This window comes from Danio rerio, chromosome 21 (genome assembly GCF_049306965.1).
Source record: "Danio rerio strain Tuebingen ecotype United States chromosome 21, GRCz12tu, whole genome shotgun sequence".
NCBI lineage: Eukaryota > Metazoa > Chordata > Actinopteri > Cypriniformes > Danionidae > Danio > Danio rerio.
This window is the reverse complement of record NC_133196.1, coordinates 34229537-34246342: the sequence shown is the minus strand read 5'-3', so window position 1 is coordinate 34246342 and position 16806 is coordinate 34229537. Positions and strand designations below refer to the sequence as shown.

The window sequence follows — 16806 nt, the reverse complement described above, 5'->3', positions numbered from 1 at the left end:
GTGAGAGTGCAACAGAAGAGTAAACAAGCTTTGGGATGTACTACTTTGTCATTAACAGATCATTCTATTGCTTAGTAATATGCCGTCAATGATCTCAATACATCTTTCACAATTTGTTTATGATTAATTTCCAAACGTATTGGAAATGAAGTAGTAGGTAAATCTACTATTTGTGGGTCTTTAATGTGTTAACCATATGCTTATCCTTCCCGCCGTGTTGGGGTCAAATCTGACCAATTTACAACTTAAAACGCTTATAAATATTGTGTTTTGCATCAGATTGCCTCAAGGCCCTATGATATCCTCCACACTATGCATTTAAACAAATAAAAGCGATGATTACCTCTTTCATTGAATTTTGAGTGTTTTAATCAACCATGTTACACCTGTGGTGTTCCTGGTCAAAAGTGACCACCATAGGAAATGAATGGGTCTCCACACTATTTTCATTCATCAGACTGAAAACATCCCCACACACACCACCCCAACTCACTCACTCACTCACTTACTCATTTCAGACTGAGCAATGTCTTTTGCAGGTACAAATCTCTTTTCCACGATTATTTGCTGTCAGTTTAGTGGCTAATTTATATGAGTTCAGTCGTACAAAAATTTATGATTTTTAAAAGGAGGTTTGGCACCCAACCCCACCCCTAAACCCATTTGTCATTGGGGATAAGCAAATTGTACAAAACTATATGAATGAGATCAAACAAATTCATATGGATTAGATACTAAACCAATAAGTTATGAATTGTCATAAAAGTGTTGGATCTTCCAGCTTGAATCAATTTCCTGATAAAACAATGTATCATATCTTGACAGACTAGATGTCTGTTATGTGAATCTATCTGTGTGTCTTTATATATTTCTTTCTTTCTTTCTTTCTTTCTTTCTTTCTTTCTTTCTTTCTTTCTTTCTTTCTTTCTTTCTTTCTTTCTTCCAATCTCCGTTCAGCCAATCTCTGAGTGTAGCAGGAGCACTTTTAGCTTAGCAACAATTATTTTATTTTATTAGACCGTTATTATCTCGCTCAAAAATTACCAAAGTATAACTAGTTAAGTTCTGTGTCCATGCTCACTGTATTTACCCTCAGTCACTATTTCCTATATTTGTACACTTGAAGGACTAAAAATTCGATCCCTCAGAATACTGGAAAAGATTATATATATATATATATACATACATACATATGTATACTAAAGTGTTTTTTGAGCACGGCATCAGAAATTAAGTTATTGTATCTTAACATGTACTACACGAGGTATGGTCACGAGGAATCCTGCTTCAGAAATAACTCTCAGTCATCTTTCCATCAAGCAAATTTTGTTTGTCAATGTCGCCAACCAGAGGTGACAGTAATACACCAAAAACTGTTTTCGAACACCTAAAACTGGAAGAAGAAGATATCGTCATTCTCGCCATCATATGGATTTACTTTCATCGACTCGACACCGGCCTCATAGCTCCGTGAAGGTTGGTGCCGTCACTTATTGATCCGCGATTGGTAAATGTAGCTTGTGTGTATGCTACTGTGCTACTTGACTAATAAAAGAGCTTTGCTACTAAAAAGCTATTTAATTTAGAAAGTAGCGATGCTACTGCCATGCTACTGAGAAAAGTAGTTAAGCGAGTAGCGTCACTACTTGTAGCGACGCTACTGCCCAACACTGTGTATTTCCAACTAAAATTAAAATCTGAATATGGTGTGTGGCTTTATTTTTGTGCTCCTCTAATCTTTTAAGTCTTGCTCGTGCTGTGTGATTTCATCCCTGACTTGGTAGTCTGAGACAAATTTGGGAAATCCTAAAAAGATTCCTGTAATCCTAGTCTAAAATCTAGTCTGAAGTCTTTGTTGGTCTGACCTTTTCACCATCAGCCGATTACTGGACATTGCTATTAAATGTTAAATCTGGTGAAGGTCTGGCGGAGTCACAAGATTTCAGACCCTTTCCCGCATTGTGACTCTATATGCAACAAAAATCAAACCCAGAACCAATAGGAGCATTGAATCTGATAATGCAATCAGCAAAAGAACTTTCAATCAGTGCACGGAAATGGCAAAACTGCTTTATTCTGATTTTATCATCAAGGCACACAATAAGCAAAAGTACTATTACCGTTGTTTGTTTGCCATGAGGTAACATGGAAGTTATGTCAGTGCAGCCTGACATGTTTCAATTGTGTAGGATTATTAAAAATTGCACAGTGTGAGCTGGACTTTACGGAAATGAACGAATAAAGGGGCGTGGCTAAGCATGATCAGACTGACGCCCATTTCATCACCCAATCAATCAAAGTGACGTCATCAGTGAAGGACAGCCATTCCAGAGCAGAAGCCCTTTTTAGTAGTTTAACTTGCACAGATTACTGCTTCGGCTTAAGACTTATAAAGTGCGCTAGAAAAATAAACTGATCTTATCCACATGTTCGTGGATTTTTAACCCTTTTATTTCTTGTTTTTGGTTACAATCAATTTCACGTCCAATCCTCAATTTGCTATAGTTTTTGCTATAATACTACCTATAGCAAATTGAGCATTGGACGTGAATTTGATTGTAACCAAACACAACAGGAAAAAGGGTTAAAAATCTAGTAAAGTGATCACAGATCTGTGCATCAACATTCCACGGGAAATAGGATACCATCTGTGTAATTTGAACGCTCATTTAAACAATCTATGATTTGGGACACTCCACTTTTTTCAAATACTATTTAGGACAGATAGTGTCTGAATTGGTACGCTTCGCTAGAAAGCTCAGATTACTGAATGCCAGAGACCGCTAGTCCAGTTTTGGTGTCTATCATTTTCTCTCAGTCTGTCTGATCCGCTCTGAAGACGAGGCAGCTTGGACTCCGTGGCTATTTTTATAGCACGCGGCGAAGGAGAGAAGTGACAACAAGGTCACTTCTTGCTTTAGGTAGATGAAACTTTGCTGTAATGAGATGTGGGCACTGCTAGTGGGGCACATCTCATCTTCAGCTATTAAAAGATTCTTGGTTTTTCTTGCCGCATTTGATGTACACCTGAGCCAGCATCTACTGAAAAGCACAGAAGCCTGTAGAAAAAAAAAAAAAAGCGGAATGACAGGCAGCATTTCTCTCCTGGACATTCCCGAATCAAAACCTGACAAAAATCGCTTCAGGCTGCATTGTGAGTTTGGCTGAGTCTCCACTGAAATATTGTGCTGGTGGATTTCAGACAAAATATCCGTATGTTGATTCTGGATGCAATCCGGTATGAGAGCTGAGAGTGGAAAATCCCCAGTATAATCAGATTCCATAATAATGAAGTGTAGCTGAGGAATAACATGCCCATGAGTTTGTTTTAATCAACGATGATTATAAGTTAGAAATGTTTAGAATAATTTGCAAGAAACTGCTCTGCAAATCAGCTAATGCAAATCTTGCAACTGTGACAAATTGATATTAAGAACTGTTATTTATACCTTTAAATCAATATTATGCTCATGACCATTCAAAAGTTTTAAGTTTGCTAGATTTTTAAAATGTTTTAAATTGATATATATATATATATATATATATATATATATATATATATATATATATATATATATATATATATATATATATATATATATATATATATATACAGGTATATGCAGTTTAAGTCAGAAATATTAGCCCTCTTGTATATTTTTTCCTCTAATTTATGTTTAACGGATTTTTTTTTCAACACATTTTAAAATTTTAGTAACTGATTTCTTTTATCTTTGCTATGGTGACAGTACATTGTCACGACCACCAGCGATCAAACCTTCATAGATCTTTGAAGAACATTCACTCTCACCCACACTACAATTCTGCCACCATATGAACTACAACTCCCTTCAGGCACCGCACACACACACCTGCCCCTGTTCTCTATTGGTTACACACACACAGCTGGGAGCTACTCAAGACTATAAGCTACTCAAGACTATACATAGACTATAAGCTGTAAAAAGCACACACACACACTCAGAGACATTGCTGAAACTTATTTGGTTTATACCCTGCAAACATCTTGAAGCGTTCTATTGTCTTGCCTTGTTTTTGAGAAGGGTCAGGCTGCAGAGTTGTACTTGCACGGGGAAAAAAAAATCAACCATTAAGTATTTTCTCTTAGTCCTTAGTAACCATTTCCTCTTAAAACATGAAAGGGACCTAATCAGCTCCCTTAAAGGAACAAATGACACTCAAAAGGCAAGCATTCTCACCCAAAAAATGCTTTAGATAAAAGACTCACAGGACTGTAGATAAATAATTTAATAAAACCATTTAATAAAAAAACTAATTAATATGTGTTGATAAGTCAGCAAGTCTGCGCAGGAACGCATCCAAATGAAATCGCAGTTTCAGTGCAGCTTAAGCCCAGTTTTATAGGTCCTCCAAACATAATGTCAAGATCGACTCGATAAGGGAACGTCTCCACTCGCTTAACGGAGCAGCTTGTACTGCAGAGCTGTTTTAAGGCAAGCATTCATGGTCCATTATGATCTGTTTACGTAAATATAGCAACTGCGGCGTCTATTGCTGTATGTTGCCAGAAAATACAGTAAAACGCTTAGAAAAAAAGGCACTTAGGTAAGGGTAACAGATAAGAAGTTTGTTGCAACGATCTTAATGAAATCCCTTACCTCAGAGATTTTTCCATCTCAGGGACAACCTTAAGTTAAATTACTAAAGGACTTTCATGCAAGCGGGCACATGTGTCTATTGTAAATGTTGTTACTTGCAGAGCAAGTGCGGTTGCCTGAGAATGCAAGTCGGAGAGTGCAAGCCTGAAATTGCAAGTCCAAATCTGCAGCCAAATTCTATTGTTTTTTTCTGACCCTCGCCCTGTTAATTGTTAAATGTTGTTTACAGCCTTAACTGATTTATTTGCCTGTGACTCCAACTACTCTTTTGGATAACCTGCATGCTCCTGTCTTGACCATAGCCTGCCTGATCATTCTCTGTTAAATAAAGTACTGCATATGCATTCTCAACTCCTAAAGTTACACATAATATTTTACTAGATATTTTTGAAGATACTAGATTTAGCTTAAAGTGCAATAAGAGCTTAACTGAGTAGTTAATTAGGTTAATTAGGCAAGTTAGGATATTTATGTAATTGTATAATGACATATGGTTTGTTCTGTAGACAATTAAAAAATGCTCAAGAAGGATAATAATATTCATTTAATTTTTTTTTTTATTAAGAATTAAAAACAGCTTTTATTGGAGAAAAAATAAAACAATTAAGACTTTCTTCAGAAGACATAATATATTTGGGAATTCTGTTTAAAAAAAAACCTATACTCTATTAAACATCATTTGGGAAAAATCTGAAAAAGATATTCACACGAGGGCTAATAATTTGACTTCATCTGTATATATTCCTGTATTGTCAAATCTGATTTTTTAGCATCATTACTCCAGTCTTTAGTGTCACTGTATTTAGAAATCATCTTATTATGCTGATTTTAGGCTCTAAAAACCTTTCTAATTACTATCAATGTTGAAAACATCTACACAGTTTCATACATTTTCTTGCATTTTCAGAATTCTCTGTAATGGAGAGTTTAAAAGAGTCAATTATTAAGACATTATAAATGCCTTCGTTGTCCCTTCTGGTCAATTTAATGTGCCCTTGAAACTTTTGTGAGATGCATCTTGTAATGTTGATTGCAAAAAAAGATGCATCTAAGGTTTTGCAGCTGCTTGAAATGTAAAAAAAAAAAAGGAAAAGAAAAGAAAAATCAATGACCCATTCACACTATTTCAACTAGATGAAACTTAAAATGGGAGAAATAGGACAGTGAGAGCAGATATTGAAAGGCTGAAGGTTTTCTTCAATACTGCAGTTCACCTCTATTATCTCTTTATCTGATATATTGACAAACGTGGCTTAAGGTGTGTTTGTAAGGACAGCTTTCAACATGGCACAAAGTTTTCAAAGCCTTTCATTTTTCCCATCGATTTTCTGCAAAGCAATTGAGGAAGGTCAGTAGGTTGAACAGTAATTAGAACTGGTTAACACTTCATAGCAAGATAAATTCTGGCAAAACAAAGCGTGCTTGACTGGTGGAAGGGGGTAACGACTATCCTTGAGCAAAAAAAAAAAAAAGAATAATAATAAATAAAAAGAAACAAGCAAATAAGCAATCAAACTAATAAATAAATAATAAAATGTGTTTTTTTTGTTTGTTTGTTTTTTTCAATTAATATGCTATGGCTTTATAAAGCTTCTGTTAAACATAATTGTCTGTAAAATGTTTTGTTTTCAAAATGAAGGCAACAAAACAAACTTAAAGCATTCAATGATATTGACATGACTCCTGATATAAACCAAAATCAAATGCTGATTTAAACAGCCTTGCAAAGAGTCAAAATGGATTGGCATATAATTGGATAATAACAATTAAATCATACACAAATGCAGATGGTTCTGCATGAGAAACAATATTTTGATTATTTTATTTAATTACAAAATTAATTTAATCAGTAAATTGTGTTGAGCTCATAGGAATCATGTTTTTTATTATTATCTGGTTTGTGTTTACTGGGTCAGTGTTGGATAAGATGAACAATAACATTTAACAAATATTTGTAATAAAACTTTGACTTGAAACTTTGAAAGTTTCAATAGCTGCAAATGAAAACTTACAATATAATCATCACCTCTGTTTTTATTACAGGGGGATTATGTGGGTTAACACTCATCCATGATGGCATTTGTCTTAAAGCTCCAACTAATGAGAAAACTCTGACCTAAAGACTGCTGTAGCCAACAAGCACTTAAAAAAGTGTACATTTGTGAGACAGTCCATTATTTGCTTAAAAATATGTTATATTGGATAAAAGTGAAAATACAAATGTGAAAAGAAGTTAAAAGGGAAAAATAAAATAAAATCAGCATGTTCAATACAAATAAAAGAAACCCATACAGCAATATAATCTAATTATTACTGAGTCTGAATTTCTTCTTTCTTTTTTTAATTTACATTTTAGAATTGTAATATGGATGTGCTTTTTGTTTTTTTGCTTTTTGGAGCTTTAAAGCTCAGGTGCCATTTACTGCGATTTCAAATCTGGGAGAAGCTAGAATATTTATATTTAAACATTTAGAACAGCTAGTAATAATTCATTTGAATTAATAATTAATAAATAATTATTTTAAATGTGATGCGACTTAGGAAAAGCAACATATTTAACGCAGCCAATGTAAAAAATAAAAATATGTTTAAAGAGCCCCTTTTATGTCATCGTCGATTCACGCCTCGAGGTCTTTTGGCAATCCTTCCCCTCTCTTTGCTCCCCACGCTTACCTGTTGATACTCTCTACTGTGCTTTCCATTAAAGGTAAAAACCCAGAGGAAAAAAAAGCCCCTTTTATGCATTAAAAATATCACATTTCATATAAATATATGCATGTTTTGCATGCATTTAAGGGGCTATTCACATCTTTTGCACATGCAAATTCATTATTTCCAATATTCCGGCCCTCCAAATAGTGTGACCAAGACATCAAAAGTAAATTTAGTTCAGTCGAAAAATGGTCACTATAGTTATGAAGTGACGTGCGTCTGTTAAATACAGCACGAGCTGCAGTTGAAGGCTGTGCAGAGCGTGAATCAAGTATATGTTTGTAGAAAAGGCATTTTGTACAGAAATTATATTGTTAATAGTGATGCAATGATTAGCCGATTGCACTATTAACCGTGCTTTAATTCATTTTGGTTAATTAATCGTAAAGGCTTCTCAACGCCTCTGTTGCACAGAACAAAACTGCTGCAAATAAACAAAGTTATGCCAACTGTGTGCGAGTTTAAAGTTTCAAGCTTATACTGAGACTAATACGCACACACACTGGATTAACTATAGCAGCAGGCCGTTCACCTATTGCGTCTTTTCCACACGTAAGTTTATTATTTCCAAAAGTGTCGATCGCATATTAAGAGGGGTGCACATACGGCTCGTAGAGCGAACCAACGCACATGCGCCATACAGGCTCATACAGTAGAAATGATCTCACTCTGTAGTGGTGAGAGTTGTGCGTGGCTTTCAGTGAAATGTAAGCAAAAGATACAATAGACAAATTATTACAAAATTATTAAAATTATTATTTATGTATGAACACAGATAATAACAACAGTTCATTTAAATTCTTAGCTTTTATATAGCTTAAATAACCATTAGACAAATACTAGTTATTTATTTATTTTTATTTTTTTTATTCATTGTTCTGTCATTTATTTTCATTGTAAAAATATCACTTAAATCACTTAAAGTCCAAAGAGAGAAAAGGACTATTGTTTGCTTTTTTTATTAATATTTTGTGCTTTATTTGGTTACTGAGCAGCAATAAACAAAACTTTAAAATATAAGCAATTTTCTTGTAATTATATGCGAAAACATCATGATAACTGTGAAACCATGATTATTCTTTAGACTATAGTCGTACAACCAAAATCTATAATCGTTGGATCCCTAATTATTATGCAGTTTAAAACATTACATATGAATGTGTTTGAATATAGAAGAAGCCTACTTGAGCAATACAGTGAGTTTGTTGTACTTCAAAATAGAACATTTAAATACGTTTGTAAAAAAAGCCATACAAAGCTGTGATGTTATGTAGTTTTAAAATGCAACATATATTATAAATATAATACAATATAATATTATAAAATATTATATTGCTGTTGTGTCATCACTTATATTGCAAGTCATATCTCTCCAGCCCCTCATTTGGGATGCTTTTCATGAACTGGCCCCCATGACAAACTAATTGAATAGCCCTGGTGTACAACTTGCTCGTGCAAACAGGGAGTGACACTGTCCAAGCACACCAGGTTAAAAACATCCCAACTTTTCAGAAGGTCACAAGTGCACTATGAGTAATGTGACTAGAACTAACCAACCAGCTTCATACTTTGTAAGTAATATAAACATGTTTCAGTTATAATGGTGGAATAATTACCTCAGACAAACACAGAGCACCCAAACACTGCGGTGCTTTTTCATTTTCCCCATAAATAAAATTAGTCAGAGCTGCAGCAATGGTTTGTTCGTTTGTCATCCTCTGAGAAAACTGTTAATGGCCACCTAGCATTGAAAGATGCCGCAAACAAACCAGTTGATAAACCATTCCTGCAGCGTTAATACAAGTTTTATTAATGACAAAAATGAAAGGGGGAGGCATCATGATGCAATCCCCATAGACCAAACCACTACTTGTCTTTTAAAGATTGTTAAGCTAAAGATTTTTAATGGGAATTGTTTCAAGATAAAGTAAAAATAACCCGTGAACAAACATTTTTATTTTAAAATTAAAAAAGATGGTTATAATGGAAAAGCACTTAGTGATGTTTAAGCCATTTACACAGATTTAATACATTTGTTTATACAGTCTAGTATAGTATTTAAAAAGTGCAAACAAATACTTTAAATTCATAATCAATGAAGCTGTGGGTCAGTTCAATCTAACAGCATTAAAGAACAATGATTAGAGTAGTCTACTCGAAATACATTTAAAATCGTTTCCACATAGTATAGGCTAAAGTTTTTATGCAATATTGTGTTAATAAAAATCTCATTTGATCTGTATCTCAACACAATTTCAGGGCTTTTCTGTCAAATGTGCAAAGTTTTTTTTTTTTTTTAATTCTATAGATAAAAATATATAAATAAATTGTGAATAGAAAACCGTACTTGTTAACACAAACAATGATTTGAATGATTTAATAATACAACACAACACAAAGACATACAGTTGAAGTCAGAATTATTAACCCCCCTGAATTATTAGCGCCCCTGTTTATTTTTTCTCCAATTTCTGTTTAACGGACAGTTTTTTCAGCACATTTCTATCATAATAATTTTAATAACTCATTTCTAATAACTGAATTATTTTATCTTTTTTAGTTTAGTTTATTTGTTTACAGGGTCAATGCACATTAATAAACATTACTGTAAAATGTCATCTTTGCCATGATGACAGTAAATAATATTTGACTAGATATTTTTCAAGACACTTCTATATAGCTTAAAGTGACACTTAAAGGCTTAACTAGGTTAATTAGGTTAACTAGGCAGGTTAGGGTAATTACGCAAGTTATTGTATACCTATGGTTTGTTCTGTAGACTATAAAAAAATATAGCTTAAAGAGGCTAATAAAAACGTCCTTAAAATGTTTTTTACAAAAAAATTAAAAACTGCTTTTATTCTAGCTAAAATAAAACAAATAAGACTTTCTCCAGAAGAAAAAATATTATCTGACATACTGTGAAAATTTCCTTACTCTATTGAATATCATTTGGAAAATATTTTAAAAATTCTTAAAAGTTCAATAGTGGGCTAAGAAGTCTGACTTCAACTGTATTATAATAATATTATTATCAATAAAATACATTATTTTACCATAAAATCATTATTAAAACCTAGCACAGGCAAATCATGCTAATGCGGCCCTCTGTAAAATGTTGCTCTCATACATTAGTCTGAGAAGTGAACATAATCACTTTGTTATCACTTTGAACATAATCATAATCTGGGTTTGTTTGAGTGAACAATCTTACTCCTGTGACCAAGAGCATTTGCAGAATAGCTGCCAAATACATGACAATTTCCTCCATTCTTGTATGAATCTCACCTTGTCTGACATACTCCTCCGTCTCCTGGTGCACTAGCTCTGCCACACATGCTCCATAACGCAGGCGTCCATCCTGCTGGTAGGCCTTCAGAGTCTTGCTGGAACTATATGACTTCTGAGACACAATATGGCAGTTTTCACTGTCCAAAGAGGATGTGGCGTAGTGCATCTCCTTTCCACTTGTACCCCGTGTTAAAGAGCGCCGTCTGTCCTTCAGATCCATCGCTGTTGAGCTAACGGACAGTTATGCCAATTACCTGTAAAGGGAGACATAGAGGAGATGTGTTTTCAGATTGGTAAAAAAAAGAAATACAAAATAAATATAATAAAACACTTGATTCTTGGCATGGGATGATAACCAGTTTCAAGGTTTATCTCAGTTTGGAAAAGTTTGGTAACTTTTTGGTGAAAGTTTTGTAGAAATTTTCTGTTATACCATTTCTAAGGTACCCCCCCCCCTCCCCATAATAGTTTTAATAACTCATTTCTAATAACTGATTTATTTTATCTTTGCCATGATGACAGTAAATAATATTTTACTACATAATTTTCAAGACATTTCTATTCAGCTTTAAGTGACATTAAAAGGTTTAACTAGGTTAATTAGGTTAACTAGGCAGATTAGGGTAATTAGGCAAGTTATTGTATAAGTTGTAGCGATAGTTTGTTCTTCAGACAGTCGGAAAAAAAGGAGGCTAATAATTCTGACCTTAAAATGGTTTTTAAAAAATTTAAAACTGCTTTTATTCTAGGTGAAATAAAACAAATAAGACTTTCTCCAGAAGAAAAAATATTATTAGACATACTGTGAAAATTTCCTTACTCTGTCAAACATCATTTGGGAAATATTTAAAAAAGAAAAAAAAATGCAAAGGGGGGCTAATAATTCAAACTTTAACTGTACAGTATATGGAAGTCTTCTTTCTTAACAAGTATTATATTTACGTAGTCATAAATAAAAAAAACAGGTTCTAAACCAACATCCCAGAAGACCTGAACAGTGCAGTTGTTTACTTTATATCCAAAGAAAAGAAAGAAATCCAAAGATGCCTTTTCAAGTTTTAAAGAAAACTGTGTTTTTGAAACTAATAAAAAACAACCAAAGTCAAGGATTTATTTTATTTTATAGCCTGACATGTTTATCATTCCAAAATATTTTAAATGTTTTTTTAAATAAAATACAGTACATTGTGTTCAATCTGGAAAAAAAATACCCACACATTTTAAAAGGACATATTTTAGAGTAGTATCACAATCACAATATTGTGTAACCTTGGATAAAACTATCAGAATCTTTAACTTGGTTCCGCAATGTGCAAATAATGAAAACAACTTTTTAAAATAAAAAAGTTTTAAGTCACTGTTATAAACTCCTAAAATCCTCTTCAGATTTTAGAACTGTGAACACCCCATTATATGTGCATCTGATGTTTTTTTATATATTTTTTTTCTGTAATGGATTAATAATACAGCATACTGTATGTGCTTTTTGAAGCATTACTTTGAACTTAAAGGAATAATACTAATCTTAACTTTAAAAAAGGTTAAAAAAAGATTAGGTGCACCCCCCTAAAAACACAAAATTACCCCATAATAATGTATATGACTTTCTTCTTTCAGAAAAACACAGCCAGAGTACTTGTACAATTTATCCTGACTCTTCGATGTTTTATAACAGTGTTGACATTTATTTTAAGCTTCCAAATGGGCATAAATTCATAATAAAATGAACCCATACACTCTTAGAAATAAAGGTACGCGAACTGTCACTGGGGTGGTACCTTTTTAAAAGGTATACATTTGTACTTAACGGGTCCATATTGGTACCTCAAAAATATATATTAGTACTCTTGAGGTGATAATATGGACCTTTAAGGTACAAATTTTTACCTTTTGAAATGGTACCACCCCAGTGACAGCTTGCGTACCTTTATTTCTGAGAGTGTACACCATTAGTGGTTTAATGTGTTATGAAGCAGATCAGGGTAATTTTGCAACAAAAATATTTCACATTTTTAATCTATAAACATACATAAACAACTATGTTTACATGGACATCAATAATCTAATTATTTGCCTTAACCTGAATTAGACAATAATATGATTTGTATTTACATAAGTTGCGTTTTGAATGTCCCTGTTTTATATGTTTTAGCACGTAGTTAAATGAATGTTGTTACATCACCATTCAATGACCAATGACCACCATTCAACCACCATTCGATTTTGCATGTTTTTTTTTTTTTGTTTGTTTTTACTTATTTTGCAACAAATTCAACTGCAGTTAATTTCTCACACTATCTGCGCAAACAGACAATGATAGATACAAATTTCCAAGCAACAAGTCACCTCTGACTATTTATTTACTAACTTTTCATTTATGCCCCCACGACAAACTCTGAGATACTGGATGAGAGTACTAGGTTGGGACTGGTGGGAGAACTCTCAGCACAGTCATCGCTTTCCGCTCACACCAAGCACTTATTTGTTGTTGTAAAATGCCTAACAAGTGCCGTGTGTGCATCCTGTCGCAAAATGTAGTGAAAACTACTACAAAATAGTAATAGTATTATTGCAGTGTTTACATGTTTGTAATGCACTTCAATATTCTGACTAAAATAGGAATACTCCACATGTTTTAGTTTGATTTCTGTTTAGTTTGATTATGATTGTCAAATTAAGGTAATCAAAAATCGCTGTTTTCCGCGTAGACTCCTAATCAGAGTATTGTCTTAATCGTATTTAAATTGTAGTATTCATGTCTACGTAAACTTACTGACTGACTCATGACAGCTAAATTCATGCTCTCAACAACTTCTTGGCTGACCTCTGACTCAACATACCATATGATGCATGATCCATTCATAGTGGAAGCCATGGTGAGAGTAGACAAACGAGGATAACTAAATGCCGGTAGCTAATCGAAAGTGGTAAATGAGAAGTTAAAAAGTCAGAGAATTTCACTGTAAGAGAACAAGAGCTTGGCTTTTTTTGCACAGCAGTATTTGTTTGAACTGGTATTCATATATCATTATCATTGTCATGTGTCATACAACAAGTCAAAGGTCAGCCAAGAAGATGTTGATTTTATCATTTTTTTTCGGAAGTACATCGATATGCTTCCTAAGACATGTTTTTGGAACCTTCATAAAAGGGACACTATACCCAACACCATTATATAGCATAAAGTTTTAAACTACTCCAACAGGGTTCGTCTGAAAGTGGAAAGTTGTATACACCGTGGATGGCTTGAGGGTGAGTATATTATGGGGAATTTTTCTCTTTTTTTTGGTATAAACTATTCCTTAAATTTATTTATGGGTGTGTTCCCACTTGGAGATCAATTCTCTTTGTTCAGTTTATTCCAACATAAATAAAAAGAGATTCATGGTTCACTTAGCATCCATGCTCCCATTTGTTATACAAACGGCCTATAAATTTATTTAAGAGATGAAAAAAGATATATATTTTACTACCAGGGGATCACAGCTTTTCAGTGTTATTTGTCTGCTTGTTTGGTGCACAGCAGGTTCAGGAGGCAGCTTTTACACTTATTCAGATCAAATATTTGATTATAGTCAAACCAAACCAGCCAGATTGTAATGCATCCTGTCAGCATTTTTGGATAACTACAGTAGCTTGTTATTACATTTTCAAAGCATATTTAGAGAATATCATGATGTTAGTGTTTATAATATCCAGATATCATCATGCCTTGTACACTGTAACAAAATACTGATTCCCTTAAATTTTTGAAGTGAATCAAATTAACCTTATGAGTCATTTGAACTAACGTTATGTGAAACTGAATTAAAACAGCTTGTGTAACTTACTAATTAAGTTAGAACATGGTTAACTTTAGTTAAATAAGTTACAATTAACTAAAACACAAGTTGTCATAACTAAGTAATCTTTTTTTACATTGTAGTCATACTTAGCAAATTAAAAACAAATCAGCACAATATAATGTATGTGGATAATTCCGTGTGTAAATATGATAAGTCATACAGTATGTACAAACTCTGATATAATAATTAGGACTCCAAAAACGGAGGTCACTTGTATTGTATCACCCTGCAAGGGTTTTATTTTGTGATAACAATAGGCTGTATACAGTAATTCCTTGCTTTTTACAGGTCTACTTCCTACATAAGTAAATAACTGGACACGGGATATTGATTTTATTGTGTAAATATTTTATTAGCTCACTGAATTTAAAGTTCAAAAGAGTGTACAGTAGCTAAGACGATGGAACATTTCACCTACCAATTTTTGCAAAACATACACTAATTATAAGGCATGAGATAGAAATTTGACATTAAACCCTTTTTAAATCGTGTTTATTGTCTTATAATCCTTTACAGTTAACCATTAAATTAACTTGTAATGCAACTGATCAATATAAAAGAGAAGCACAGAGACTGTCTGTTATTTAACATTGCTTTTGACCGCAGTTGAATGGCATTGACCAATCATGATGTAATATTCCAAAGAGTTTACATTTTCGTTACATCAAGACTTGCTTTATAGTACATATTGTATTACACAATAGATATATACACTAGATAATGCATACAGACCCTGAGCATATATGTCAATAGTGCCGCCATATTTGTACAGTGCTTCCAGGATAAATGTCATTCAACCGCACTAGACAACTGCAAAGCCAATGTGAAGATGCTGGACTTTAGCGCTGTGTAGTAAAGAGCAAACAAAGAAAACAAAGCACGAAGGCATAACATGTCATATAGGTAAGATTTAGTTTTTACCGTTTTTGTATGTTACAAACTTTTGTGCTAAACCAGTTTTGATGATAAAACAGTATGGCAAAGTACAGATATGGCTAATGAAAATGCATGAGTGATCTAAAGTAGTTTTGCACGTTACTGCAGTAAACTGCCGGACAGCAGAACATGGTCTAACACAAGAAATACATGGCCAGCAAGGGGCAGTTATGTAACAGTGAACGCTCAGCTAAGCATTCTGCACCATGGTTGAGAGCTTGCTCGGCGGTAAACCATTACCGCTCAGATCCCGAGCCAACATAAAATTTCTCTAGTAGGCTAACTCTAATTGTTTTAATTTGTCTGCATGTCTAGCTTAAAATTGTCTGCATGTCATCAGGACTCCTTAGCCTGTAGCCTAACAACATACATGCGGAGGGTGTGTAGCCTAAGGTTGGGGAATGCACCATTTAAAAGAGCATATAGCATTTACAACCGACAAACCAACTTTTTTTTCACTTGTAAAATTAAAGTTATTAATAATAGTTCTTATAAAAGATTTTCTTTTTTTAAATAATAGCCTACAAGCAAATCCAATGATTTACTTGATTATTGCTTGATAACTCCACACCAAAACTGAGGCGTGCATTTTATAACCTATAAAACATCTATACAAATTATTGCAGTACTATATGTAAAAAAACGAAACTATTATCATACCACCAACTCACACTAAATGCTAGGCTTATGCTAGTTTTGTTGAACAAAATAAGCAAACAGTGATGTAAAATCATACTTTTTGTCATTTAAAAACACATTTGCATACTGACCACCGGGAAAACCGATCATAGATATATGTATAAATGTTTACATATCTATGGCTCCGGATGGCCAGTCCACCACTGTACCTTAGTCCAACATTCATTTTAAAGGAGTGATACCCTGTACTAAAATGGCGGCTGTATTGACGCATTTCTTCCAATAGAAAACAATAGTGTAGGCGACATCTAATGTAAATATCTATGACATTACACAAGTATACTAAATATCCTCTGCATTGCCAGCCTACAGAACATTGAGAGAATTGTCCCATAAACCACTACACAGTTGACTCATACTGCACATCCAAAGTGCAGTTATCCGTTAAAAATGGTTCTAACACTGATTCTAGTACTATCTCCTCAAATACCTCTTTTGTAAAAGCATCCATAGGAGTGATGCACAAACACATACCCGATAAACAGAAAAAAATGTCTATTTGTACCTATTAAAACCAACAGTTGCTTCTCTATTAGCAAGTTCCTAAGCTCAATTGCTCAGCAGCAGATCAAGCTGATAACCACCTGCAAAAATTCAATACAATAAAAAATATTAAAATAACAGTACTAATATTTTAATTCGTAATACAACTGATAAATATAACAGAGAAGCACAGAGACTGT

The 16806-nt window shown here is 33.5% G+C and overlaps 1 protein-coding gene across 10 annotated transcripts in view; it reads right to left on the bottom strand.

Annotated features, from left to right (window-relative positions):
• tenm2b (teneurin transmembrane protein 2b) overlaps positions 1-16806 on the bottom strand; it is a 576016-nt gene that overhangs the window by 446340 nt on the left and 112870 nt on the right. For all 10 annotated transcript variants that reach the window (XM_068216114.2, XM_068216117.2, XM_068216118.2 and 7 more), the window contains exon 2: positions 10641-10897. In XM_068216114.2, coding sequence (XP_068072215.2) covers positions 10641-10863 — 223 coding nt within the window. In that variant the 5' untranslated portion in view covers positions 10864-10897. The remainder of the gene's footprint in view (positions 1-10640; positions 10898-16806) is intronic.